Source organism: Phaseolus vulgaris, chromosome 5 (assembly GCF_051622355.1).
Source record: "Phaseolus vulgaris cultivar YP4 chromosome 5, ASM5162235v1, whole genome shotgun sequence".
In the NCBI taxonomy this organism is placed as follows: domain Eukaryota; kingdom Viridiplantae; phylum Streptophyta; class Magnoliopsida; order Fabales; family Fabaceae; genus Phaseolus; species Phaseolus vulgaris.
Genome location: NC_143502.1, coordinates 34615273 through 34642246, shown reverse-complemented (window position 1 = coordinate 34642246; position 26974 = coordinate 34615273). Strand labels below are relative to the sequence as shown.

At 34.2% G+C, this 26974-nt stretch overlaps 3 protein-coding genes and 2 non-coding genes across 6 annotated transcripts; 2 read left to right on the top strand and 3 right to left on the bottom strand.

Annotated features, from left to right (window-relative positions):
- Positions 1-1769: 1769 nt before the first annotated feature.
- Positions 1770-9773, top strand: LOC137835481 (protein ROOT INITIATION DEFECTIVE 3). 2 transcript variants are annotated; one of them, XM_068644008.2, is made up of 8 exons: positions 1770-2014; positions 2097-2210; positions 6022-6155; positions 6287-6434; positions 6606-6805; positions 8540-8667; positions 9243-9484; positions 9580-9773. In XM_068644008.2, exons 1-8 carry the CDS (start codon positions 1811-1813, stop codon positions 9754-9756), a joined length of 1347 nt encoding a protein of 448 aa, XP_068500109.1. In that variant the 5' UTR covers positions 1770-1810; the 3' UTR covers positions 9757-9773. The 2 variants fall into 2 exon arrangements, with proteins under 2 accessions (XP_068500109.1, XP_090158902.1); XM_090302776.1 differs by lacking the exons at positions 1770-2014; positions 2097-2210 and having other exon boundaries at positions 6022-6132.
- Positions 9774-11536: 1763 nt separating this feature from the next.
- On the top strand, positions 11537-15184 carry LOC137834338 (uncharacterized). Its single transcript, XM_090302935.1, has 3 exons — positions 11537-12857; positions 13062-14791; positions 14894-15184. The coding sequence occupies exons 1-3, from the start codon at positions 11537-11539 to the stop codon at positions 15182-15184; spliced, it is 3342 nt and encodes a 1113-aa protein (XP_090159061.1).
- An 8457-nt stretch (positions 15185-23641) lies between these two features.
- Positions 23642-25960, bottom strand: LOC137835484 (small ribosomal subunit protein uS7). The gene is made up of 5 exons (XM_068644013.2): positions 25830-25960; positions 25559-25653; positions 25131-25402; positions 24010-24213; positions 23642-23897 (listed from the first exon to the last, which is right to left on the bottom strand). The coding sequence occupies exons 2-5, from the start codon at positions 25649-25651 to the stop codon at positions 23843-23845; spliced, it is 624 nt and encodes a 207-aa protein (XP_068500114.1). The 5' UTR covers positions 25652-25653; positions 25830-25960; the 3' UTR covers positions 23642-23842.
- Positions 24631-24711, bottom strand: LOC137836295 (small nucleolar RNA Z102/R77). The gene has a single exon (XR_011085246.1). It is a non-coding gene; the product is annotated as a small nucleolar RNA Z102/R77 (small nucleolar RNA).
- Positions 24839-24920, bottom strand: LOC137836294 (small nucleolar RNA Z102/R77). The gene has a single exon (XR_011085245.1). It is a non-coding gene; the product is annotated as a small nucleolar RNA Z102/R77 (small nucleolar RNA).
- Positions 25961-26974: the final 1014 nt, after the last annotated feature.

Sequence of the window (26974 nt, the reverse complement as noted above, 5' to 3'; positions counted from 1 at the left end):
AAAGCAAAGGTTGAGGCAAGGATGATAGAATGGATCCCGAGTTCCAGTACATGTAAATAGAATGGAGACCTAACAATTCAGTGGGACATGTAAATGTTTTGACTTTTTAGATCCTCCATTTATTGTGTTTTCTCATCTACTGACAGGTAGAGCATTTGTTATTTTTAAAACAAAAGGTGAAGCTGAATCTGCAATATCTGAGTTAAACAAAAGATGCCTTAGTCTTGGAGAAGGGAGGTGTTGCATCTGTTTTGTTTTTTATGTTGAATTACTTTTTCTAAGTTTCATGATTAGTTTCAGTGATAATTTCTTGTATTTAAGAACTTTGATGGCATCAAGGTAATCTAACACCTCCAACCTCGTGAAACATTATATTATGATGTTGAAGATTTAGCAAATAGGAAGCTCTGCCCACTAACTGCATTATTTTTAAGTAATCCCGGAAGGTGCTGCATATACTTGAATGTTTATTCAAATTATTGCTAGTAAAGATGAAAAAACAAAATTTGATATGTCATCCTAGAGTCTTAAGCTTGCAGCTGAATGGCTTTAATATCCAGTTTGTGCAATAATCATTATTCTCTTGCTCTTAGCAAAAACCCCTTTGTTTTCAAAGTCGGTCTTCAAAGTCATTTTTTACTGCATAATATGTACTGTTCATAGATTTTCTACAGGATTCTCTGTGAGCCTGACAATAAGAGAAAATTCAGTGGCCATTTGGTCATTGACAGAACTGCGCTTCAAAGGCAACACCAGGAGATGGTAGCCTTACTAACCCAATTCATTGATTACCTTTACACACCACATATTAGAAAATATGATTTAAATTGCGTGTTTCCTGCTTTTACAGAGAATGCAGTATCAACATCACATTGCTCTCAGCCCAATACAGTAGAGTACCAGATATCTGTTGAACGTGTACTGCATTATGCGAAGTTTAATACATCCTGGAATGCTCTATATAAGGTGGAGCATTTTGAAGAATTATTTTTTCCTTGTGGACAATGCATCGCTTACTATCTTATGCCTATGGCCCTGGTTGGTTTAACATAATTTGTTTGCCTTGCAGAGACAAATGAAGGAGATACAAGATGTGAAGAACAAGCTTAAAATGGATAAGAATTTTTCTGTCTAGTCATTGTCAAATCGTACTCCAAAGAATTTTGTTTTCCAACTTATTAGTAGTAGCAATCTAACACAATTTTAAAGGGCCTGTTTAGGTTGTCTCCACCTGTTTTGTTAGGGGACCAGGGGCCAACTCCACTCCAATGCCTCAACCAAGTTTTGCTCTTACTGAACACATTTTATTTTGAACAACTTGGTGTGAATACATGCAGAATTTCCTTACTACAATAGTACAAATTATCCTTTCAATCAACCCTTTCTTGTTCTTGTCTGGGAAAGAGAATGAAAGGGATTGGAATTTTGGCCTTCAATACAGTATTTTACAATTCCTCAATTATATTCCCTATTATCTAACCTAATTTCTCTTTAGCAAAACATTTACAATTCAATCTTTCCATGCAATCGAATTACTCAAATCATGGTGCACATTGAAACATCATTATAACATTTTAATATAATTTTAATATAGCATTTTCTCTTTAATTTTTAATTTTTATGTATTTTGGTTCTATTTAATTATTATATTTCTAATTTTAAAATAACAAAAAAATCTTTTACAATTAGACAAATAACTTTATTTGTGGTAGCCTCCTCCGTAGCATATTTTTATAACATTGGCCAAAATCAGGTATAGCTTTCATTGATTTTTATTTGTTATTTCGCCGCCGTGTGCTTCCGACGAAGAATGGAGGTTGTATTGGCGTCGTCGTCGGTTGACGGCGGAATAGGGTGCTGGGACCTTCACACCGGCGCGGAGCAGCTCCGCTACAAATCTTGCTTATCCCCTTCTCACGGCCTTATCTTCGTCGGTTCTCGCTTCATCGCCTCCTCTCAGCTTCGAGAAACTTCAGCAACATCTGGTTCTGTTCTCTTCTGGTCCTGGTCCAAGGTTGTTCCCTTTTCTTCTTATTATTATTTAACATTTTTTCTTATATGATGATGACATTGTCACTTGCATAATGCGTGTGCACCCTCAAGTTGAAGTGAAGAGCTTTCCTGCTGAACCTATTAAGCCCCTTGCTTCTAATCACCCGGGAACCTTCGTTGTTGGTGGAGCTTCGTCTGGTGATATTTACTTGTGGGAAGTAAGTTTTTTATTTTTTGTGAACCATTATTTTTTTTCAAAGGTTATGGCGTCGCAATGGCGGGAAGCGGTGGCGGATTTTCTGGTCACCGCCAAACCATGACGGTGGCGATGCGGGTTTTTCATGGCGGCCAATGGCCGCCGCTTTTCGCATCACGGGATGATAACGGAGAAAGCGAAAAAACCGGAAAATATAAGGCTTGCTGCGGCGGTGCAAGGTTCCATGAGAGTGGACAGCGGCGGCGCGCAGTTCCGGTGACGGTGTGTGCGGCGGCGGCAGTGATTCTGTGTGAGTGAGGAACCTAGAATGAATTGGGCTCATACCAATTAAATTATGGCAAATGCTCCCTGCATCCAACGTAATTTCAAAAATTTCGAAAATACCATTTATTTCGGAAATGAAAATCCGGAATTGAAAATAATGCATTCAGAAAAATAAATCTGGAAGAGATTTTTGTGTTTTGGATATAAAAATCCGAAAAAAAAAAAACCAAAATCCCATTCTGGATAAAAATATCTAGAACTGAAAATAATACATTCCAGAAAAAAATTATCTAGAAGAGATTATTTTGTTTCGGAAAAGGGGTCCAATTTTAATTTACCAGCTACTTGTTTTATGGCTTTAATTTGAACCGCCGATCCAACTCTGGAAACTGAAATACCGACATTAATAGCGAGTCTTATTCCAGCATTGAATAGATTGGCCGATAAGAATATTTGGCCATCTGTAATGGAAATTTATATGTATCCATTTTTTTAAGGGTATTTTCGGTTTTTCTCCTGTGATTGGGTGCAGTAATATAGTGTAGGAAGCAATTGTCTAATATTATAAGTTAACCTAATCAAGCAAGCAATTGCTGTCCTAATAAGTGAAAAAAACCCTTTATTGAATTGGTCCATGTCATATCTGGCCCAATTAAAATATTATAAGTTAACCTAATAATATTTTATACTAAACACACCTAATAACAGCAGAAAATCCTAAATTAAAGACCCAATTAAAATATTTTAAGTTAACCTAATAATATTTTATAGTAACCTATTAAATTTTAAACATAATATTATTATTAGAATGCAGTACCCTAGTAATATTCTGAACATATTATTATAATTAGAATGCTTCCGCCATAAACTGATATAATTCCCTTTATAACTTTATAAAGGATTTTTAGGTTCTTCGATATGATCCGTTATCCGATATTGATAACACTGATTGGGATTACTTTATCCTTAAGAGAAATCAAATATAGTCTAAACATGCACGGAAGTGTTTGTGGTGTTAGGTTGTGGAGAATTATGAATTGAAAGTGTGATATGAAGTAGAAGCGTCTAGGTTATCTCGTAAGAGATTTCGAAGAACGATTAGGCTTTGGACAAAGGGAACCTTTAGGTGGCTTCCGATTATACCAAGAACAAGAACAATGATAGAGAATTGAGAAAAGGAAACAAACTGCATATATTATTCATGTCTCAAATAATAGTTCAATACTCTATTTATAGAGTACTAAATATCATAAAATCCCAATAAAATCCTAATAAAATCCTAATAGAATCCTAACTAATTAAATAAATGATAAAATCCTAACTAATTAAATCCTAATAAAATAAATAAATGATAAAATCCTAACTAATTAAATCTTAACAACCCAATAATAATATTAATCAAATCCCAAAACTTTAGCATATAACAATGCCCTCCCCTCAACAACATTCTTGCCCTCAAGAATGGAACAATGGGTACTTTACAGGCCTTTTGTTGACGGGATTAACTCCATGAAGCAAGGGAATATGATGATCATGGCCTGGTCGAAAAGGTGGTAATTGTTATGGTTCTGGAAAAACATCTGCAAATTCGTGGAATGGATTCGCGATCTCAGTTGGAATCTCCTTTTGTGCGGCATATGTAGTCAGGGAATGCAACAACATCTCCTCCTTTGCACCAATGTGAATCATAGATAAATGCACATCTTCAAGAAAAACTTTACTCAATTGTTGCTTGGGTGTAAGTTTGATCTTGGGGCCCACAGAGCCACGTAGAACATGTCGCACAGTGAACTCCATAGTGAGTTTGTCGAAATTCCATAAAATATCGCCCAATGTTATGAGCCACTCAATTCCTAGCACTAAATCACAACACCCCAAAGGAAGGAGTAGCATATCAGCAGTAAAAGTTGTGTGCTGAATTGTCCAACTAAAATTTTTGACCACGGAAGATATCGTGATCTTTGACCCATCTGCTACCACAACATTCAAAGGGGCAATCGTCTCAATTATGCACCCATATTTTTGAGCCATTTACTGTCAATGAGAATATGTAAAGGTCGTGTTTTATGATATCCAGTTATTCTCATAGTTTTGAACCCAGCCACTCCGGTTAATGCGTAGACTGAGATTTGTGGCTCCGTCCTTTGTAATAATGCAGTCGCTTCACTGGGAGGACGATCAAGGGTTTCATCTTCTTCCTCCATCTCCATGACGTGAAGTTGTAATTTCTTCTGTACCCTACTGTGCTCCATTGAGTAGGGTTCATCACAAAAATAACAAAGGCCTTTGGCTCTGCGTTCCGCTATGAACTCCGACGTTAAGTGGCGTTTTGGGTTGGGTGTGGGGGCCGCATCGATTGGAGCAGACGATGACATAGGCATTGGTGTTGGACCCAAGACTCCCCTATCTAAGTTGGCCAACGAAATGCTTGAATGGGTTGCTTCATACGTCCTAGCCAAAGTAAACGCATGTTGTAGAGACGTAGGCTGGAACATGCGTACCATCATTTGGATGTCTTGCTTTAAGCCACCAAGGAAGCAGCTGAGAATATGATCATTAGCTAACTTCAACCTTGTAATGGTTGAATCGAACTCTTCATGATAGGCATCAACGGAAGTCTTTTGTCGTAGACGCATCAACGCAACCATGGGATCATCTCCAATTGCACCAAACCGATCTTTTAGACTTTTGGTGAATCCTGGCCAGGAAGGTGCATCCATATCTAAATCAGAGTTCATAAGTGCGGTATGCCATTGCAAGGCCTTGCCTTCTAGATGCACAAGTGCCAATTGTACCTTGAATTCCTCTGGAGTCTTGTCAATGAGAAAATAATTTTCGCATTGGTAAATCCACTGGTTAACATTTTCGCCATTGAATCGGGGAAAGTCGATGCGTGCCAACCGCGTGCCACAAACATAAGAAGACCCCGTGCGAGGTCCGCGCGTGTCATGTGAGGGTCCAGGGGAGGGTTCACCTCGAGATTGAGTAAGTAAATCCTGAATGGTGTCTTTCATAGAAAGAGTCAAGGTTTCCTTCAACGTAGTCGCGAGTTCCATAAACCTATTATCCATCCTTTGGGAGAGTCGATCTTCCATCTCTTTAGTAGCTTGAGCGAAGCGTGTTGAATCTCGTGTGTAGAAGCGTCTAGGTCATCTCGTAAGAGATTTCGAAGAACGATTAGGCTTTGGACAAAGGGAACCTTTAGGTGGCTTCCGATTATACCAAGAACAAGAACAATGATAGAAAATTGAGAAAAGGAAACAAACTGCATATATTATTCATGTCTCAAATAATAGTTCAATACTCTATTTATAGAGTACTAAATATCATAAAATCCCAATAAAATCCTAATAAAATCCTAACTAATTAAATAAATGATAAAATCTTAATAAAATAAATAAATGATAAAATCCTAACTAATTAAATCTTAACAATCCAATAATAATATTAATCAAATCCCAAAACTTTAGCATATAACAAAGTGGGGACTTGATTTATGTCTGTTTCTGTTTACTGTACCGTGCTAAGTTGCTTGCATTGATTGTAAGGTTGAAACCGGTAGATTGCTTAAGAAGTGGCGTGCACATTTTAGGGCGGTTACTTGTCTGGTTTTTTCTGAAGATGACTCGCTGTTGATATCTGGTTCTGAAGATGGAACCGTAAGAGTTTGGTCTCTCTTTATGTACTTTTCTCTCCCTTTTTTTATTTTTCTTTCCATTGCAGTAGTGTTTTTTCCTTTTAGGATAGTGTACAGCTTGGGTGCTAGCAGTGCTAACTATTGTAGTATTTGCTGCTCTTCATTTCGTGGTTCAGGATATTCGATGAGTTCATAGGGCAGCAGGCAAATAATCTTTATGAGTATAGTTTTACAGGACACACCCTGCGCGTGACTGATGTTGTTATTGGTAATGGAGGGTGCAATGCAATTATTGTGTCAGCTTCAGAGGATCGAACTTGCAAGGTTTGTTCTACATCCTGAGGATATAATATATTTTTGTATGAAAAATGTTAGTAATTTTGTTTATAGAGTTTGATACTTAGTCTCAATTAATCTTATATTTTGAGATAGTTTATGTATATGTTTGAATGTTTGTAATCAACTTAATTGGATTGTAATTTGTTCTTCTGTTAGGTATGGAGCTTATCTAGGGGAACACTACTAAGAAATAAAGTATTCCCTTCAGTTATTGATTCCATTGTATTGGATCCAGCTGAGCACGTCTTTTATGCTGGCAGTAGAGATGGAAAGATATATATTGTTGCACTTAACACTGAAAGCGTTGCTACTAATAATTGTGGGATGCATATCATTGGTTCTTTTTCTAACCACAGGTTGTCATTTCTTCTTTGTGTTTATTTTAAAAAGTATAGACTTGTTGATGATGTTTTATCACTTAATGTTAGTTTTGCAAATATGCATCAGTGTTTTGATTGTAATTATCTCTTTAATTGCATATATATTTTGTAAGCTTGAATAATTTAGTTGCACGCATTGATTGTCTTGTGCTCCTGTATAGCTCGTCGTGTATGATAGTTGCTATTTGCCAATTGCAATAATATTGATCTTAGAGAGCAACAACTTGGGACTTGAGAGCAGTTAGTTTTTTGTTTAAGAATTTATGGATAACTATAAGTGAGTATCTAGTTCCCACAGAATTTAATTGTTAGCTAGCTATGATGAATTCAAAGAAACATTTATTCCCCTTACTGATTACAATAGATGATGAATTTGAAATCGTTTATGTTGAAATTCATAGTTTGTACACCCAGCTGATTCCAATTTATTAGTTCAACCCATTTCAAAAAAGGATTGATTGTTCTTCGGTGGTTATCCTTTTCTCTTACTACATGAAAATACAAACTGAGCTGTTATAGCTTTTGAACAAAACATCAATCCATGTTTGATCTGAGTTTGAATAAAAAATGGTAACTATTTATCTTTAAAAGTAGTTGTTTCTAGGCTTCTAGCTAGGATTGTCAATTGTGCACTATACTGCCGTTGTGGCATATCAATGCTATTGCCTGTTCCATTGAACCCATTTCATAATGGCTTGCTATTGCACATGAAGCTGCATAAGGCACGACCCTCTATCACAGCCATTCATGATATTAGCAGGGGCAATGTTCATTCATGATTGAATTGAAAACTCCTGTTTGTCCCCTCAACCCTGGGTTATTTTAATTTTTAATTTAGACGACAATTTTGAGACTCTGCTCTTTTATTTGGGATTAATAATTGAAATCTATGTGCATTCTTGTGTCTCTGAAAGATGACTCACTATTCTCTGGCATTATTTCTGGCCAATTCTGATGTTTTTGGTACCCTTCCCGTGTTTCCATCCTTGCTTTGTTCTCTGGCACTATGTCCAATGTTTTGTTGTCCTCTCTTTATTCATTTCAATCTTTCATAGTTCCCTGCCATCAGAGTTTGTTCTGTCTTTTTATTTTATTGCAATAAATAGCTGTTCTGTTTCTCTCCACATGTATTTCATGATTTCGTCCTTGTTTCCTGTCTAATTTTGAATATTCATATGTATATGTGTGTATGAATTTAACTAGTATAAATTTCTCAATAGTGGAAATCCTGCTATAGCAATTTTGGGGTCAGTGCTCTGCACGCTATCCTAGATTTATAGCTAAGGTTCTAGCTATCCACTCAGTTTTTTCGTTCATTGTTAACAAAAGGTAATGAAGATAAATTACAAGCTAGTTTTATAGCAATCAGAAGCTAGTTTTAAGGTCAATCTATTCACATATCTACGGAATATTTTTCCTTATTTACTAATAAACTGACTAATTAGTATTTCAAACCCATATCCTCCGCACATATGAATGCCAAGTTGAAGCCATTATGTGACGCTTCCAAATATATTGAAATATTTTGATTACTAGAATTTATGCAGTAAAGAAGTAAATGAACCTTGCTTTATACATTCTTTATAATTTAATTTTAGTTTATTCTGTAACATATCATATTCCTCTTTGCTAGTGGTCATGTTATCAGAATGAAAAGTTGGTTTAAGCTATGCAGTGCCATTTAACTAATTTTGTTTCTCGATGTAACAGCAAGACAGTTACTTGCTTAGCATATGGCATGAGTGAGAATTTGTTAATATCTGGGTCAGAGGATGGAATGGTTCGTGTTTGGAATGCAAGAACTCGTAACATTGTCCGCATGTTCAAACATGCTAAAGGTATTATATAAACAGTGAAATATGACCTGCTTTGTAGAAAGAGTTTTGATTGCATCTATGTCATATAAACAGTAATGCATATTTGTCATAAAAAAATTTCCAATGAATTTCTGCTTTTTCAATGGTCAAACTTGTTTTCATTTGCAAAATTAGAATATAGTGATCTGGCAATCTATTTGTGATACCAATGTTTTATGTATGCAGACGAGCTTTTACTTAATTATAAGAAACACTGGTGCCCAGTTGTTTTACTTATCTAGTGGAACTTAGACAGTATTCTTATTATATATCTGCTGTTATTGGGCCTTTATTTTTTTAAACTTTTATTTTTGCTTAATGCCTTTGATATGCGATGCATTGTTATTTAACTTGGATAATACGCTATTATTTTTTCTCTCAATATGGTCTGCATGATAAGCTTTTTACACACTTGGTTATTGTTCAAGGTTTTTTTTCTCAGATGGCATATCTAATTACTAAATCACCTTACCTTCATGAGGTGGCAGTATCGATTACATGCATGTTTTCAAATTGAGTCTGCTAAAATTTAATGTTAATTATTGTGGATGCTGCAGGGCCTGTAAATAATATTCTCGTTGTTAGACGAGAAAACTCTACTAATCACATATCTTCTAATGTACAAACATCATCAAGAAAGCAAGGGGCTAATTTACCCCCTCCATTGGAAAAATATGCAAATTCAATAGATGAAGACTCGGATATGAGCACTATGGTCAGTCTTGGGGGTGGAAGCAGTTCTGTGGTTCCTTCATACATCAGTTCTAGTCTGATATCTAATTACATTAAGGAACTTCAGGTTTGTTTATATGATTACTCCTCTTATTAAAGGATGGTCATTAGCTGATTTTGATTGTGATTAACGTTTGTTTTTGTTTTTAACCTATGTCTCAGCATCAAGGGTCATCTGCTGCTTCTGAAATGGAGACGGAGAAACTAAAACATGATTACCAAAGGTCAATGCAAATGACTAACCAATGGAAGAAAATGTATGAAAACTTAAATAAATTTTGTGTACAAGAACTGTTGGATGGCAGTCAAGCTACAACCTTAGATGAAAATCATAATTAAGACATTTTTTCTTGTCATTCACTTTTCAATTTGTAGGGAGAATTTGCAGATCTCTAGCATCCTTATGCCAGTTTGCAATCTATAACTACTGACAATCTTAGAAAAAAGTTTTGGCATTTTAGGGCGAATCTTTCATGACTATTGTTATTATGCTTTAATAGGTTTGATATTCGAACTACAGAGGTACAGAAAATTTGTGCCGCATCTGACATTTGCCCGTTTTATATGGGGGTTCATGGCAAGTAATTTGATAAAAAAAATAATTCATATACACGTCAATTTATTTACTATACTATATTATAGGTAAATTCATCGTGCACAAGTCTTTTTTGTTTTGATTTAGTTTTTATACAAATTGTATTTGTCTTTTTTTTACAATTAAAATATTCTTAAATTAATTTTATAAAATAAAAGTATATTTTTAGAAAATTAAAATTTCAAAAGCTGTTTTAAAAATATATTTTTAGGATTTAGTTTAGATAAAAAAAAACAAAAAATGTGTGTATATATGTGTATGTATATATAAATAGTTTCACCAATATGATTGCTGAAAATTGTGTTCATATATTTATTGTTAGTAACTTATAAGTTATGGGAATTAGTTGTTAAAATTAGTGTGGATCAAATTGTAAACACTATTAGAGACAACACCACCCACGACCTAAACCCACACTAGCAATTTTAAAAATAATAAATTATAACAAAATGTGTATATATAAATAGTTTCACCAATATGATTGCGGAAAATTATGTTCATATATTTATTGTTAGTAACTTGCAATGAAAAGAAATTATAACTTAAAATTATACTAGAACATCCTACCCTTTGCTATTATTGGATATCAAGAATACTATGTACATACAAATCATTTATCATCTTTACGAGTTTGACAAATATGGAATTTCTTTTTTATCACAAGGAAGGATAAATGATTTATCTTTTGGTTGGCTGGCTACAAGTGAATCTAATTTCCTATATTATATAATATAAACATCTTAAATTAATCTTAATCTAAAAACTTTTCTTTCTTTGAAATAAATTGTAATTTTAATTTAATTGTAATGTGTCAAAAATCTCATTCTACCCTTATGTTTTTCTTTAAATTTAATAACTTTTAATTTCATTTTTAAAAGTTTGTGTTTTTTCTCACTATATTTAGCCCAATTTTGTTGAACTATGATTCAATAAGTTTTTGAACAATTTATTTATGTACAAAATTTATTTTGTCCAATGATCCTTTTGCAACTTGTACTTAAGCCGAAAGCTAAATAATAGACATAACCGAGAGGTTATACATAAAAGAATAAAACAAAATATAAATATTATTATAATAAGGCCCAATTAAATAGAAATCTGTATTAGGGGGTGTGTAAATAATAAAACGGTGTAGAAAGAAAGTCCAAAGGTAAAGTGAAAAGCCCATTAAAGAAACTCTATAAATAGGAGGTCAACGTAAGAGGTAAGTAAGAGTGATTTTTGTCTTATGAGCATTACATCGTTTCGACTTTGGCATCGGAGCGACTTGCAGGTACACCCCCCATCTATGTGAAGGAGAAGCCGAGAGCACCTACCTTGAGAAGAAGCCGAGAGCACCCAACGTGAGGAGAAGCCCAGAGTATCCAGCCCAAGAAGAAACCGAGAGAGTCCAGCCCAAGATTAGAAGATTTGTATAAGAGTTAAATCTTGTCAACCTGATTCTAGTGTTCTTGGTTCTTGTTGTAAGAACATTTTGGCGCCCACCGTGGGGCCGAGAAGTAGCTGAAAAAGGTTGAAGACAAGATGAATCAAAGAGAAGAACAAGGTGGAGAACATGAAGACAATATTAACATGCCAATGACAATGTTGGTACAACTACAAAAAGAATTTGAGATGTTAAAAAAGAATAATGAAGAAGAATTAAGTATGTTGAGAGTCGAAAATGCATATATGAGGAGAAAATTACAAGAGGAAACAGTTTTGAATTCATCCTTTGAAACCGTTCAGCCTAGAGCACAAATGAATGAAAGGCTTTATCACAACGAAAGTTCCCAAACCAAGAGAAGATTGCTTGAAAACTCTGGGGTTTTTGCAGGAGCATCTTCCAGAAAGCATCCGTTCTATGATGTTATAGTTGATACTCCATTACCTGACAATTGGAAAAATTTGACCATTGACAAATATGATGGAAGTACAGACCCTGATGAACACATTGCAATATATACCACTCAGATCAGCTTATATACGTGGAATGATGTTGTTATGTGCAAGGTATTCCCTACAACGCTGAAAAGAGCAGCATTGAGTTGGTTCACGCGCCTCCCACCTTTGAGCGTTGATTGTTTCGATACATTGGTGGAAAAGTTTGGTGCTCAATTTGCAACTAGTCGCCCTCATCGTTTAACATCAATTGCCTTGGTAAACATAAGACAAGAGAAGGGGGAGTCATTAAGAATGTTCATGGAACGCTTTGGAAAGGTCGCCTTGGGTATTCGAAATCTCAACCCAGAGGTTACCATGCATCATATGATAACAACGTTAAAATCGGGACCATTTGTCTATAGCCTTTGCAAAAATCCCGCGACTAATTTGGATGAACTAAGGCAGCAAGCATCAAAATTTATGCAGATGGAAGAACTAAGAGAGTTCCGAAACCAGGTGAGGGTTGATGGAGGTGAGAAGAGGGTGATGGAAAGAGAAAGCGGACCTATGGTCAGAAGAGCTCGAGAAGAGTTTAGAAGTCGAAAATTCCAACAATACACACCTTTGAATACAAACAGAGCAAGAGTTTTACAGGAAGCCATGGCAGCAGAAATAATACCACCACCGAGAAAAGCAAGAACACCAAAAAGAGCAGATCACACCAAGCATTGTGAGTATCATAAAAATCATGGTCATCATACAGAAGAATGCATTGGGTTGAAAGATAGAATAGAAGAATTGATCCAAGCGGGGCAGTTTAAACGTTTCATCCGAGGGGGAAATGCAAGAATAAGGTTAAGTCCTGAGAAAGGATTGAAAGGGGGAGAGGTAGGACAGAGAAGAGTGAAAAGATTTGAAAGAAGAGAAGATAGAAGAGTTGAAAAGAGATATGATAGAAGGGATGGAAGGCCCGAAAGAAGAGGTGATAGGGTTTATCAAAACACCCAATCAGTAAGGCGAAGTAGGGAACAAAGTCTGGGAAGACCAGTCAGAGGGTTTATAAATACAATTTCATGTGGGTTTTCTGGAAAAGAATCCTCGTCAGCAAGAAAACAGCATTGGAGAAGTATCAGAACCATTAATCATATTTTTAAAAGAAGAACTTTGCCACCAATGCTTTTTACAGATGAAGATTTTCAAGAAATTGATCCTGATCATGATGACCCTATGGTGATAACAGTAGAAATAGCCGAGTATGTCGTCATGAAAACCTTGGTTGATCAGGGGAGTTCGGTTGATATTTTGTTTTGGGATACTTTCAAAAGGTTGCACTTGAGAGAAGAAGATATTGTACCTTTCCGAGAACAAATCATTGGCTTCTCAGGCGAGAGAGTTAGCACAAAAGGATATGTTGATTTAATGACAACATTCGGAAGAGGCAGCAAGACTAAAAAGATCAAAATCAGGTACTTGGTGGTGAATGCTTCCACATCATGCAATGTATTGTTGGGACGATCTTCTTTCAATAAGTTGGGAGCAATAGTCTCAACACCGCACTTAGCCATGAAATTCCCAACAGAGAAGGGGGAGATAGCAACAATTTATGTCAATCAAAAAGATGCTCGAGAATGTTATGCAACAGGTTTGAAGATGAATTTGAAAGCAAATAAAGATACTGAAAGAATGGTGGCAATGATAGATTTGGACCCCAGATTAAATGATGAGAGGTTAGAACCAAAAGAAGAGACAACAGCTGTGGTATTGGGCCGGGACGAAAAACAATGTACTTATATAGGTGGAAGTTTTCCTGAAGAATTGTTGAACAAACTCATCACGGTGTTACGTAACAACGAAGATTTATTCGCTTGGAAACCATCTGATATTCCTGGAATTGATCCGGAGGTAATTTTTCACAAGTTGTCTGTTTGCCGAGAAGCAAGACCAGTATCTCAAAAACGAAGAAAGTTGGGAGAAGAAAGACGAAAGGCAGTAATTGAGGAAACAAAAAAGTTGATGCAAGCTGGTTTCATTCGCGAGGCTCAGTATACGACATGGCTATCCAATGTAGTGCTTGTTAAGAAACCAAATGGAAAATGGAGAATGTGCACAGACTATACAGACCTGAATAAAGCCTGCCCGAAAGACACATATCCATTACCCAACATAGACCGATTGGTGGATGGGGTTTCTGGTCAAGAGATGATGTGCTTTCTTGATGCCTACTCAGGGTATAATCAAATACAAATGTATGAACCGGATATCCCAAAAATAGCTTTCACCACAGATACTACAAATTATTGTTATAAAGTCATTTCTTTCGGTTTGAAGAATGCTGGAGCAACATATCAAAGGTTGATGGACAAGGTGTTCAAAAATCAAATTGGAAAGAACATGGAAGTTTATGTTGATGATATGATTGTAAAATCAGAAGAAGTGGAGAAACATTTAGAAGACCTTGAGGAGGTGTTTGCACGAATAATAAAGTACAATATTCGTCTCAATCCAGAAAAGTGTGTTTTCAGTGTGAGAGGAGGAAAATTTTTGGGGTTCATGTTAACAAACAGAGGTATTGAGGCAAACCCTGATAAATGTGAAGCAATAATGAAGATGGGAAGTCCAAAAAACTTGAAGGAAGTACAAAGACTAGTGGGAAAGCTAAACTCATTATCAAGATTCTTACCAATATTGGCCGAGAGAACTAAATCGATAGTAAACTTGTTAAAAAAATCTGAAACCTTTGAGTGGAATGAGCGATGTGAACAAGCCTTTTCTCAAATCAAAAGTATGGTAGCTGAACCACCAATCTTAGTTAAACCTGTGTCAACCCAACCTATCATAGTTTACCTAGCAATTTCACATGAAGCTATAGGAGCTGCCTTAGTCCAAGAAAACCCAGAACAAAAACCAATATATTTTGTGAGTAGGTCCCTTTAAAACGCCGAAACCAGATATCCCAAGGTTGAAAAAGTCGCCCTAACCCTGGTGTATGCCGCAAGACGTCTTCGACCATATTTTCAGAATCATCGGATAATTGTGAGAACAGACTATCCAATATCTAAAATTTTGAGAAAACCAGAACTTGCAGGTAGAATGGTGACATGGTCGATGGAGCTCTCAGAATATGGAATCAAATATGAACCAAGAGGACCAATCAAAGCCCAATCCCTTGCGGATTTCATTATTCAAATGCCGACAACAACACAACAGGAGCAGTGGACATTATATGTAGATGGCGCGTCAAGCAAAAAAGGAAGTGGAGCAGGGATAGTACTTGAAGGACCAGATAACTTCCAAGTAGAGATGCGTTAAGATTTGAGTTCAGAACATCCAACAACCAAGCTGAATACGAAGCTCTTATTGCAGGATTGTTGTTAGCCAGGGACATGGGAATCGAAAATGTCATTTGCAAAAGTGACTCTCAACTTTCGGTAGGACATGTGCCAGGAGAGTATCAGGTAAAAGATCCATTATTAATGAGATATTACCATAAAGTATTAAATATTATGCAGTGCTTTAATAAGGCCGAAATAAAATATATTCCAAGAGAATTAAATATGAAAGCAGACTCATTGTCTAAGTTAGCAAGCCAACAACGACAAGTGCAACATAATTCAGTCATACAACAAACCCTCAATCATCCAACAGTTAGTTTAGAAGTGATGGATATCCACTAGGAGAGGATTTTATTAATGAAGGAAGAGGATTTTCACCTACACATTTGAAGTTCTTCCTTCTAGTCTTCTCACAAATTAAAAGAAGTCAAAGAGAAGATCAAGCCTAAAGATAAAGAAGTCTACAAACTCTTAAATAATAGGCTTCATATTAAATATCTCTCTTTATAGTTTCTTTTAAATTGTAAATAATATAGAATAATGTTTAGAAAGGTGCTTAGAGGGAAACATGAGACACCTCTTTTGTAAAAGCATCTTTAGGCTTTAGTTTAGCAAATTCTAGAAGCTTGGGGAGTGAGCTTAGTAAGGGGGGTGTGATCTTAGGAGTTTTTTGGGTAGCTTAGGGAATAAGCTATGTAAATGACCAGCCCTTACTCCTATAAAAGGAGGGCTTAGGTCCTTCACAATTCAGATTGGAATTTTATAGTAGAGAGACTATACTCAAATTTAGAGAGAAATTGTGAGTTTTGAGTCTTCCTCTTCTTTGCCTTATCTTGTGAGCTATGGTGAGCTTCAAGTGGTGGCACTCCATCACTTATCTTGGTTCAAGGTTCCAAGTGGCGTGAATGGCTTCTTCCAATTCTCAAAATCCAGCAAGCATCTTCTTCTATAAGTGTTCTTCTTCCCTTTTCTTCAATTTTCCATTCGGTAGTTTTGATTCATAGAGTTTACTTCTTTTTCTACCGTTTAATTTTGTGTTTCCAGCATTGTGTTCTTAATTCTGTTTTGGTTCAGTAGCTAGCTTTTAAATTCTGTCCAGTTTTAATTCTTGTTCTTCTTTCCTTTTGTTTTTGATTCAATTTGACAATACATGGACTTCCATATGAGTCTTGGTTGGAGCTTAGTTTTGGTATATACATCAAGAACAATGCCTCAACATCACACCATCAAAAGATGAATGGATAAACACATATATAGAAGTTATAAAGAGCCAAGAACAAGGTGTCAAACTAGATACAAAAATAGCAAAGAAAGTGGCCAGTTTTGTTTTAATTGGTGATGAACTTTACAAAAGAGGATATTCTATGCCTTTGCTAAAGTGTCTCTCAAGAGAGCAAGCTCAATATGTAGTTAAAGAACTTCATGAAGGAATTTGTGGATTACACTGTGGAGCTCAAACAATGGCAACAAAATTTTGCAGAGTCGGATACTATTGGCCAACAATTCGAGAAGATTGTGAGATCTATGTTAGAGCATGTAAAAAATTGTCAAGAGTTTGGAAGTTTAAACCATATACCAGCACAAGAGTTGCAAGGAATTGTTTCTCCATGGTCATTTGCAAAGTGGGGAATTGATATACTTGGTCCATTTTCCACTTGCACGAGGACAAACTAAGTTCATGATAGTAGTTGTGGACTACTTTACAAAATGGATAGAAGCGGAAGCATTAACTAAGATAACGGCTCAGCAAGTTCAAACGTTTGTATGGAAAAACATAATATGTCGATTTGGAATCCCACACACCATTATAACTGACAATGGCCGACAATTCATTGACAAAAAAATTATGGAATTTTATGCAGATTTGGGAATCAAGTCAACAAACACTTCAGTTGAACATCCGCAAACGAATGGACAAGCTGAAGCTGCAAACAAAGTTATTCTCAGACAGTTAAAGAAGAGGCTAGGAAGCGCTGAAGGTTTATGGGCAAAGAAGTTGCCAGAGATATTATGGGCATATAGGTGCACACCACAAACTTCAACTGGAGAAACACCATTCAACCTCACATATGGAACAGATGCAATGCTACCAGTGGAAGTTAATGAACCAACATTACGAAGGCAAATGGAAGATTGGAATATCAACAATGAATGTTTGAGGACTGACCTTGATCTTATTGAAGAATTAGAGAACGAGCAAAGATAAAGGAAGCAGCAGTAAAGAGAATAGCAATGAAGAGGTTTAATGCAAAAGTAAAGTTAAGAGATTTTAAGGAAGGGGATTTGGTCTGGAGAATGCGAACTGATGCTTGAAAAGATCCACGACATGAAAAGCTAGCATCCAACTGGGAAGGTCCTTTCAGGGTACTGGAAAATTTGCAAAATGGAGCCTACAGATTAGAGACTTTGGAAGAAAAAGTGATACCACGAACCTGGAATGCGAGCCATTTGAAGTTTTATTTTAGTTAAGACAGAAGATGTAAAAAAGAGGACTTTGATGTACATAGTTATCGTTTAATGAAGAAGCAATATTGAATGACAAAAATCATCTCATTTACTTTTATTTTTCGGTCATGGATGATTTCACTCCAGGTGAAACCCAACCAAAAGAATTCTTCGTTCTTGGAAGATTTCATCATAATTGAAAACCCTGCCAAAGAAGATAAATCAAAAAACAATTCGGGCTTGGATGCTTTCACTCTAAGTGAAAACCCTCCCGATATCACGTATAGTGAGATGCAAAGCAAAAAACTCTTAAATCTTTGCATACTTAAAATATAAAATCATAAGGTCCAACCAAACGTCGGCATTACAAAACCGAGAGGTCTCATTTTTTGCATCGCACAAAACAAAAACTGAGGTCTTATCAAAAAATCGGAAGGTTCTAATACAAAATCGAGAGGTCTCATTTTTTGCATCACACAAAACAAAAACTGAGGTCTTATCGAAAAAACCGAAAGGTTCTAATGCAAAACCAAGAGGTCTCAAGGCAAAACCGAGAAGTCTAAATAAACATTGGCATATGAGTATTAAGTCCAAAAGTTCAAACCTATAAAAATAGTCAAAATTCGTCTCTAACTAGAAAAACCGAGAACTTTAATTAAGAAATTTATTAACAATTATTTTCGGTTCAAACTCCAAAATCGAAAGGTCCAGGTTGCAAAGTACTTAAATAATTTTATACTTCAAAACCGAAAGGTTCAGGTTGCAAGGTGATTAATAATGTTATGTTTTAACAATTGAAAGGTCTAGTCAAAGACATATTAAATCAACTCTTTCCCAAGGAATAGTGTAGATCTCGTCATCATTAAAGCTGAAAACGTAAGCTGAATTTATACTAGGTTGCAAAAATAAAATCAAAGTTAAAACCGAAAATGTTATTTTATTAACTAAAACCGAAAACATGGAACCGGATGCGTTAGTCATGTATAGTTTGATGTTATACATCCAAACCCCAACCCAGAGATCCCAGTTCCGCGTTCGTTAATAATTTTATGCTTTTAGGTTTTAAAAACTGAAAGATCCAATTAGGATTTGTAACCAAAAGACGACGTTTCAAGCATTCAAATTAAATGACCCAAAAATCAGCACTGAGCGGTTAGGACCGAAAGGTCTCTGATAACGTTTGCTTGTAACCGAAAAATAAAATTAATCATTCAAACCATGGAAAGCGATCAGTAATGTTACACTTAAAAACCGAAAAGTCCAGGATACAAGATGGTCAATAATTTTATGCTTTAGAACCGAAAGGTGCAGTTGAAGATATATCAAATTAAATATTTCCCAGTGTAGTTCTCATGATCACTAATACCGAAAAATGAGCTCAAACGTGTCTGTTATATTAAAATAAATTAAAATATTTTTTAAGCTGAATATTAAAACCGAAAGATATAAGTATAAAGCCAACAAGTATAACTAAATTGCTAAAATTCAATGATTATTATAAAAAATAGTTATAACCGAAAGCTTTCAAAAGCTATAAGATTATAACTAAAAGAAAATGTTAAGTTTTCAAGATTAGAAAACCGAAAGGTTAACAGAATTCTCAAAATATATGATTATAACCGAAAGAAAATGTTGAGCAAACAAAATCAAATAACTCGAAAGATAAAATCAAGAAGTTAACATCAAAAGCTCTAAAATAATATTTATAGTAACAAAAAACCAACTTAAACACAAGAGAAAATAACGAAATTTATAAAATTAAGACGATAAGTTCCAAAAAAGAAATTACATTACGAATGCAAATATCAATACATTGATCAAAAATCACAGCATTCCAAAACAAAGATGCTTCTCAATAAGTAAACCGAGAAGCCATAAACAAAAAAAAATGAAAACCCATATCCACCTAGCTCTCGACGTTAATGTTTTCAGCATCATCTTCAGGAATCTCATTAGCAGGAATTAATTCACCATTATAAAAATCCTTCTTAACATCAAAGTTGCCTTCATCAATAGGAATCTTATAAAAATATTTCACTTGTTGAAGAGCTTTATCGAAGCCAAATTTGTGTTGTTCCAAGATAAAGTTTCCAGCTTCAAAAACATTCACCTTCAACTGACTTATCTCTTCAATGAGTTTGATGGTGCTTGTGTTAGATTCTTTAACAGAAGATAATTGCGATACTTTTTCAATCAAAAGTTGATTTTCATTGAAAATTCGAATGTTCTCTTCACCAGATCTTAAGTTCTCAACCTTTAATTCAGAAATTTGCTTTCCAAGATCTTCTTTTTCTATCTCTTGTTGATTTATCTGCAAAGATAAAGAGCTCATGTTTTCCTTATTTTCAGCAAAATCATTCTTCAATTTTTCAAACTCCGCCAGAGACACACAATTTCCATTCTTTGCTTTCATCATTTTCCCAATCAAAAGACTTCTGCTTGACAATTCAATAATAGAATCCGCCAATGAAGCAGCATCAGTAGCTTTCAACATATTGTAAGATGATTCACTAAAAGAGGTTTGAACAAACTTCGCATATTTTGTTGAAGCACCAAAGATTGTTTCAGGAAGAGGTTCAGTCGAACCACCTTCAACGTGACGATGACGCCGAGAAGAAGAATGAGATCTCTTACTACTTCTATCTCGTTTCTTAGACTTCTTCGAAGGACCAGCAACATGAGCGTCCTTCGTAGGTTCAGTTGCTTCAACACGTGAAACAGGTTCTACAATCTCCACTTCCACCACAGGATTGACCACATTTTCACGCCGAGGGGTTACATCACCTACTTTGTTGAGAAGCTTTATGAAATAAGATCGAGCTTTCGGATTGGTGCTCGCCATCAAAGCTGAAAATCAATAAAAAATTTAGCAAAGTTAAAAATCTCATCCTATAAAGCGAGAAAATATGAAACAACCACGTCCAATAAGATCTTCTTGGGGTCTTGATGAAGTGTACAATTGTAGCAAGGCGCGAGTGGGAATCTGGTACGAGAGGTGACCAAAAACTTCAATAACATGACGATCGGCAATATCCATTGAGTGAAAAGACATTGAGTTAAACTTCAAAGGATCTTTCGTCCAATATAGAGGAAACTTTGGAGAATCTCCGTTAAAAAAATAATCTCTTCCTTCTGGCTCTATTAGAATTTTGAAAAATCCTCCCTTAAAATCCTTATATGAAGAGGTAAAGGGTTTAAGAAAACAAATATTGGGTTTACTGATAAGGGACAACCACCCTGGTCGTTTACCAGGCCGAGAGCTATAATAGTACAAGAAAGATGTGGGGCTAGGAGAAAGTGATAATAATTTACATAAAATACTAAAAGCTTGCATTGACGCCCAACCATTGGGATGAAGCTGGGTAGGAGCAATATTAAGAAAATTAAGAACACCCATTTGAAAATTGTTCAAAGGCAATCGAATATGAAGATCCCTAAGCATAAAAATAAATAAAAAATCATAGCTATCACCCTCTCGACCATGAAAAACATTATCAACATTCCCAACACGCCGAAAAGAAATAATATCATTCTCAATGTCAGAATAATAAATCTGAGAATGGGAAAGGAAACTACAAAGCTCGCTAGCAGAACGGTACCGAGAAAAGAACTCTTGGACCTTAGGATTAACCCCTTGATAACCTGGACGAAGATTTTTCAGAAGCATAATTCTTTCGAATACTGGAGGAGCATCAACAGTAGGAGCTCCATTCGAATCCTTCATACAAGAAGGAGTAGCAGAAGAAGACTTTGATTCATGATGCTCTTCTTCTTGAACCACTCGGCCAGTAGATTCACCACCCGCGCTTGAAAAATCACTCAAATCATCAGTAGCAGAAGAAGAGCTCGAGATAGACATATTACCTTTAAAATAAACAAATGAAGGTTGAAAACGAACTTCCTTTCAGAGAGCAATGAAACTCACATAAAACTATAATAGGTTGAGTAAGAGACCTATTTATAACCCAAAACAAAACCCTAGAATTTGAAACGTTGCAACAACTTGAAACCGTTCAAAAATACATCATCTAACGGTTAAAACAGCAAATTCACGTCAAATCACTTAGTCTCAACAAAATAAAGCACGAAAAACGAGGCATTTAATATCAAATCAAATCACATTTCAAAACTATTATATTATATTCAGACACAAATACTTTTCTTTAAACTTAAATAAAAATCTTTATGTCTCGGGGCCAGTGTACTGGTAGGCTAAAACCGAGAGGTTAAGCCGAAAGCTAAATACTAGACATAACCGAGAGGTTATACATAAAAGAATAAAACCAAATATAAATATTATTATAATAAGGCCCAATTAAATAGAAACCTGCGTTAGGGGGTGCGTAAATAATAAAACGGTGTAGAAAGAAAGTCCAAAGGTAAAGTGAAAAGCCCATTAAAGAAACCCTATAAATAGGAGGTCAACGTAAGAGGTAAGTAAGAGTGATTTTTGTCTGATGAGCATTACATTGTTTCTGACTTTGGCATCGGAGCGACTTGCAGGTACAAACCCCCCCCCCCCCCCCCCCCATCTGTGTGAAGGAGAAGCCGAGAGCACCTAGCTGAAAGAGAAGCCGAGAGCACCTACCTTGAGGAGAAGCCGAGAGCACCCAACGTGAGGAGAAGCCAAGAGTATCCAGCCCAAGAAGAAACCGAGAGAGTGCAGCCCAAGATTAAAAGATTTGTATAAGAGTTAAATCTTGTCAACCTGATTTTAGTGTTCTTGATCCTTGGTGTAAGAACACAACTCAAATAAAGAAAATGAAAATTAGTAACATATATATTTTCTTTTCTTTTTTTCATTTAATTTTTTTTATATATTTTTTCTTCTTCTCCACTCTCTTTATGCAACACAAGATTTTCATCCTCCTATTGTACTATATTTCTTCAACTGTCTTAATTTTCTAAATCAATACTTGTATATTGTACAATTTACTTATATGATCAACTAAACATCTCCAAGTTTGATATATAATACAATTATTTAAACATTTGTATGATTATATATTTTTTTTACACTTTTTAAATGAAAAAATATATTCTTAAAAATCTCGAATTATAAAATTAAAAATCTTAAAAATTATAAAAATTTCAAAAAGTAAAAATGTCAACACTAATATCTTTTTAACTTTTAAAACTATACAATTTTTTTTTATTGTGAATACAAAAATTTAAGAGTAACGTCAATTTTTATCGTACCCAAATAAACGAAGTTTTCAAAAACAAATTATTCATATAATTTTGTTTTCTTTTTAGTAAAAATAAATATTTGTAGAATGTGAGATGCCAACACCTTCACTGCACTAATTCATACCCTAAATTCAGTTTTGTAAACATTTTCCAAAAAATTTCAGTGTCCTGTCCGATCGTGACACTTACATGTATACAAAGTCACTCCACATTAAACTACATTGAACATGATTAATCATATTCAATTTTTAATGTTTCATTTAAAACAATTTAAATTTTAACTTCATAATTTAGATAAAATAGTTCAATTGTCACTAAATAGAAAAAAATTATTCAAATATTAAACAATTAATAATAGTTTTAAAGTATTAATATTGATAAGAGTTATTTTAAAATAATTAAATCACATCAACATCTCTATGAAAGACTTTTTTTCATATCATGTTAGCATTCTAGAGCGTAGAGTGTAAAAAAAAAATAATATTCGTTCTTCTCAAGTAAAATTTAAAATAACAAAATAGTCCTTAAAAAATTCTATAATTTTAATTCTTAAAAATTTTCTTACTCAAATTATAATCATCTATAAAAGTCAATTTCTTTCTTAGAATCCCATCCCATTAGATTAAAATGCACAATGTCGCCATTCAAAAACCATTACGAGTGACGTTGCATTTTAATGTCATAGTGCGTTATTGGGTAATTAACTATTCGACTTCATGCCAGTGAGTTTACATACTATTATCAGAAAAAATAAAACAGCGCCAAAAATTCGAAAACAATAATGAAAAATATCATGGTATAATTTAAAAAACAGACTAGTATTAAAACTCACGATCTTAGAACACAAATTCTAGTCACAGCGACAAAATCTTTCATAACTTGCTACGCCGGCAGTCTAAAAGGGCTAAAAAGTAACTAATGCAAGCAAAAGATCCACATATATTAAATGAAGAACAAAGACCGAAACAAAAATCTGCAAATATAGTTTTCCACAAGCTGGTCAACGATTGGCCTTGGCAACTCTCTCAATTTCATCTTTTTTCTTGATAGCATAACTGAAACGGAGTTATTACATATCAGTAAACGCATCCAAAAATTAGAAAAAAAAAAAATTGTCAAGACAACAAAACAGTCAGAAAATGTATCCTGGAATTGGAGAAGTATTACCTGTTGGATGACCCTTTGGCTGCATTAATAAGTTCATCAGCCAAGCATTCTGCAATAGTCTTTATATTTCTGAATGCAGCTTCACGTGCACCAGTTGTTAAAAGATATATAGCCTGATTAACTCGACGAAGGGGTGATATATCCACAGCCTGTCTCCTTACCACTCCAGCAGACCCAATTCTTGTTGCATCTTCACGGGGACCACTAAAAAAATAACAAAAAAAGTCAGATATAATACTTAAATTTTAAAGTTAATTTATGTTGGATTCAAGACAATGCCCATCAAAGAATTGCTTAGTAGTGAGGTAAACAGTTTACTGTTCAGAGTAACAGTACCTACAATACATATTTTACACATTATTTTACCTACAATACATATTTTACACATTATTTTGTGCATTATGTCCACCATAAACAAACTCTTCAAGAAAGATATAAAACTTCATATCAAAGTCGCTTTGTCTACATGATAATAGATTGAGCAACCTAAAATCCAACATTACATAATCAAGCAACACTTACCAAATGTACACCCAGAAGATTAACCAGTTTTTCCAAACGGCATGGTTATGATCACATGAACATAAACCAACTATAGTTCTATTTTGAAGTAATTACATAGAATGATCAGATAGAGCTAATACAGAAATGACATCGTACAGGCTATAAAAAAATGAGAAATAAACAACCATAGAGTCATTCACCAACAATAACTTAAACTAACACGCTCTGATCCTCTGCAAAAGAATTTCCATCCAGAAATCAATATATTCAGTCAACAAAGTCCTAGTATAAATGACAAAATAGACAAATGCGCAGAAAACATGGAGAATGGTCAGATAGAGCTAATAAAAAACGCCATCATTCAGGCAATCAAACCAATAGGGAAATCAATAATCATCATTCCTTCCTCCAGATTAATCTTGAAAAAACGAGTAGCTTATTATGTATACTCTAAAAAGAAAAGAAAAAATTACAAATATGAGACCCAAATTTCCATTATCAATATAGGTATTACTTAACTTTCTACTATATCAATCCATAAAAAATAGAAGGCAATAGCTGAATCAACAGTCATCCTAATCCACAACTAAAACCATGAATAAATACAAAAGTAATACCTGTTAATGACAGCATCAACAATAACCTGAATGGGGTTCAGGTCAGTCAACAAATGAATAATTTCCATAGCATGCTTGATGATCCTAACAGCCATGAGTTTCTTGCCATTGTTTCTACCGTGCATCATGAGAGAGTTGGTAAGCCTCTCAACAATGGGGCACTGGGCCTTCCTGAACCTCTTCACAGAGTACCTACCAGCAGTGTGAGGAACATAGGTGGCATGCTTGGATGCCACCACTCCAATGTAATCGGCCAGAGAAATGTCATTAACCTAATATAACCCAAACAAAACACCAACAATAATTTCACTTAGTAACCCAATATAAAATACCAAAGCATAAACAAATGAAATTTACACAATATAATGTAATTAACAAAAAATCAAACCCTAAACAGACAATAAATTTTATTTTCCTGATAATGGTACCTGAACATCATCGAAGTTCCAGCGGTTAAAGAGCTTGACATCGATCTGGGTGGGATCTGCAACAACACCAGCTTCGTGGATGACGTCAGTCATGGCTGTATAAACGATTAAACGAATTAGAGAAAAAAAAAACGAGCAGGGTATAACAGAACAGAGGAAAATACAAAAGGAAACGAAGTGTTGAAAACCTAATCGATTGATAAAGGTATCTAACAAATGAAGAAATTAACAGTGTGAATGAATGAAAGATAGACTGAAAGAAGAATGAAACCTGAAATTGGGTTTCAGAGAGGACGAGGAGTTTAGGGTAGCCGCTTTTCGCTTGTATCTCGGAAAGAAGAAGCACAACTCAAAACCCTAGTTGCTGACATTTATATACTCACACACTGAATGGCATAAAAATGCTAAATAAGCATTAAGCCAAAATTTTCAACATACTTGTGTTTACTTTTTTATTAATTAATAAATTATAAATAAAAATTTTACATATTTAAATATATTAATTGGATATTTGTTATATAATAAATTTTAAAATAAAACCATATTCTAATTCAACTAACTACAGAAATTTTTATTACTTTAAAATAATATAATTTTAAAATTGTATATTATTTTATAATTTTATTATTTTTATGAGTAATTAATTAAAAATATAAAAATAATACAAACTATAAATATATACGTGTCTATACCTAATATATATAAAAAAAAATCTATTTTATTCTATATTAATATTTCTATTTTATTATTTTATTTTATTTATTTCGTTATTTTATAATTACTTAAATTTATACTTATATATAAAGAATATTTTTTATTATAACTATTTTCGGTTATCCACATTTATTTATATTTTATCATTATATCAATATTTTATTATTTTATAATTTTATTTTATTTTATTTTAGTTATTTTGTTTCTTTATAATTACTTAAATTTAAAATTAAAAAAATATTAAATTTAAAAGAAACTATTTAAGAAACATGACTACAATTATTTGAAAAAAATGAGTTAAATAAAAAATTTAAATTGAAACATCGTTTGACAGGAAGTTACTCTACTCTCTCAAATTTTATTTTACGCAGAAAAAACATTTTGAATATCAATCTTTATTTTTATTTGGTCATACTTTTAAAAAATAATTTAATATTTTTTCCTTTAGAATATATGTATATATAGAGAGAGATTTCGGTATTTAAAAAATACAAATACACATATAATATAATATACATTTATACCTATATATAAAGTATATTCTCTATTTAATGTTTTCGGTTATACACAAATTTATTCTTATTTTATCCTTATATTAATATTTCATTTTATTATTTTATTTTGGTTATTTCGTCATTTTATAATTACTTAAATCTATACCTATATATAAAAGGGATTCTCAATTATAACTATTTTTGTTGT

Bases quoted from the DNA above. Each gene is read 5' to 3' on its own strand.
- LOC137834338 (XM_090302935.1), top strand. From the start codon at position 11,537: ATGAATCAAAGAGAAGAACAAGGTGGAGAACATGAAGACAATATTAAC. The intron at 12,858-13,061 runs GTGATAGGGTTT...TGCTTTTTACAG, and splicing joins TGGAAGGCCCGAAAGAAGAG to ATGAAGATTTTCAAGAAATT. The intron at 14,792-14,893 runs GTGAGTAGGTCC...CCATATTTTCAG, and splicing joins AACAAAAACCAATATATTTT to AATCATCGGATAATTGTGAG.
- LOC137835484 (XM_068644013.2), bottom strand. From the start codon at position 25,651: ATGACTGACGTCATCCACGAAGCTGGTGTTGTTGCAGATCCCACCCAG. The intron at 25,403-25,558 runs GTACCATTATCA...GGGTTATATTAG, and splicing joins GGAACTTCGATGATGTTCAG to GTTAATGACATTTCTCTGGC. The intron at 23,898-24,009 runs GTAATACTTCTC...ACTCCGTTTCAG, and splicing joins GCCAAAGGGTCATCCAACAG to TTATGCTATCAAGAAAAAAG.
- LOC137835481 (XM_068644008.2), top strand. From the start codon at position 1,811: ATGGAGGTTGTATTGGCGTCGTCGTCGGTTGACGGCGGAATAGGGTGC. The intron at 8,668-9,242 runs GTATTATATAAA...TGGATGCTGCAG, and splicing joins CATGTTCAAACATGCTAAAG to GGCCTGTAAATAATATTCTC. The intron at 9,485-9,579 runs GTTTGTTTATAT...CCTATGTCTCAG, and splicing joins ATTACATTAAGGAACTTCAG to CATCAAGGGTCATCTGCTGC.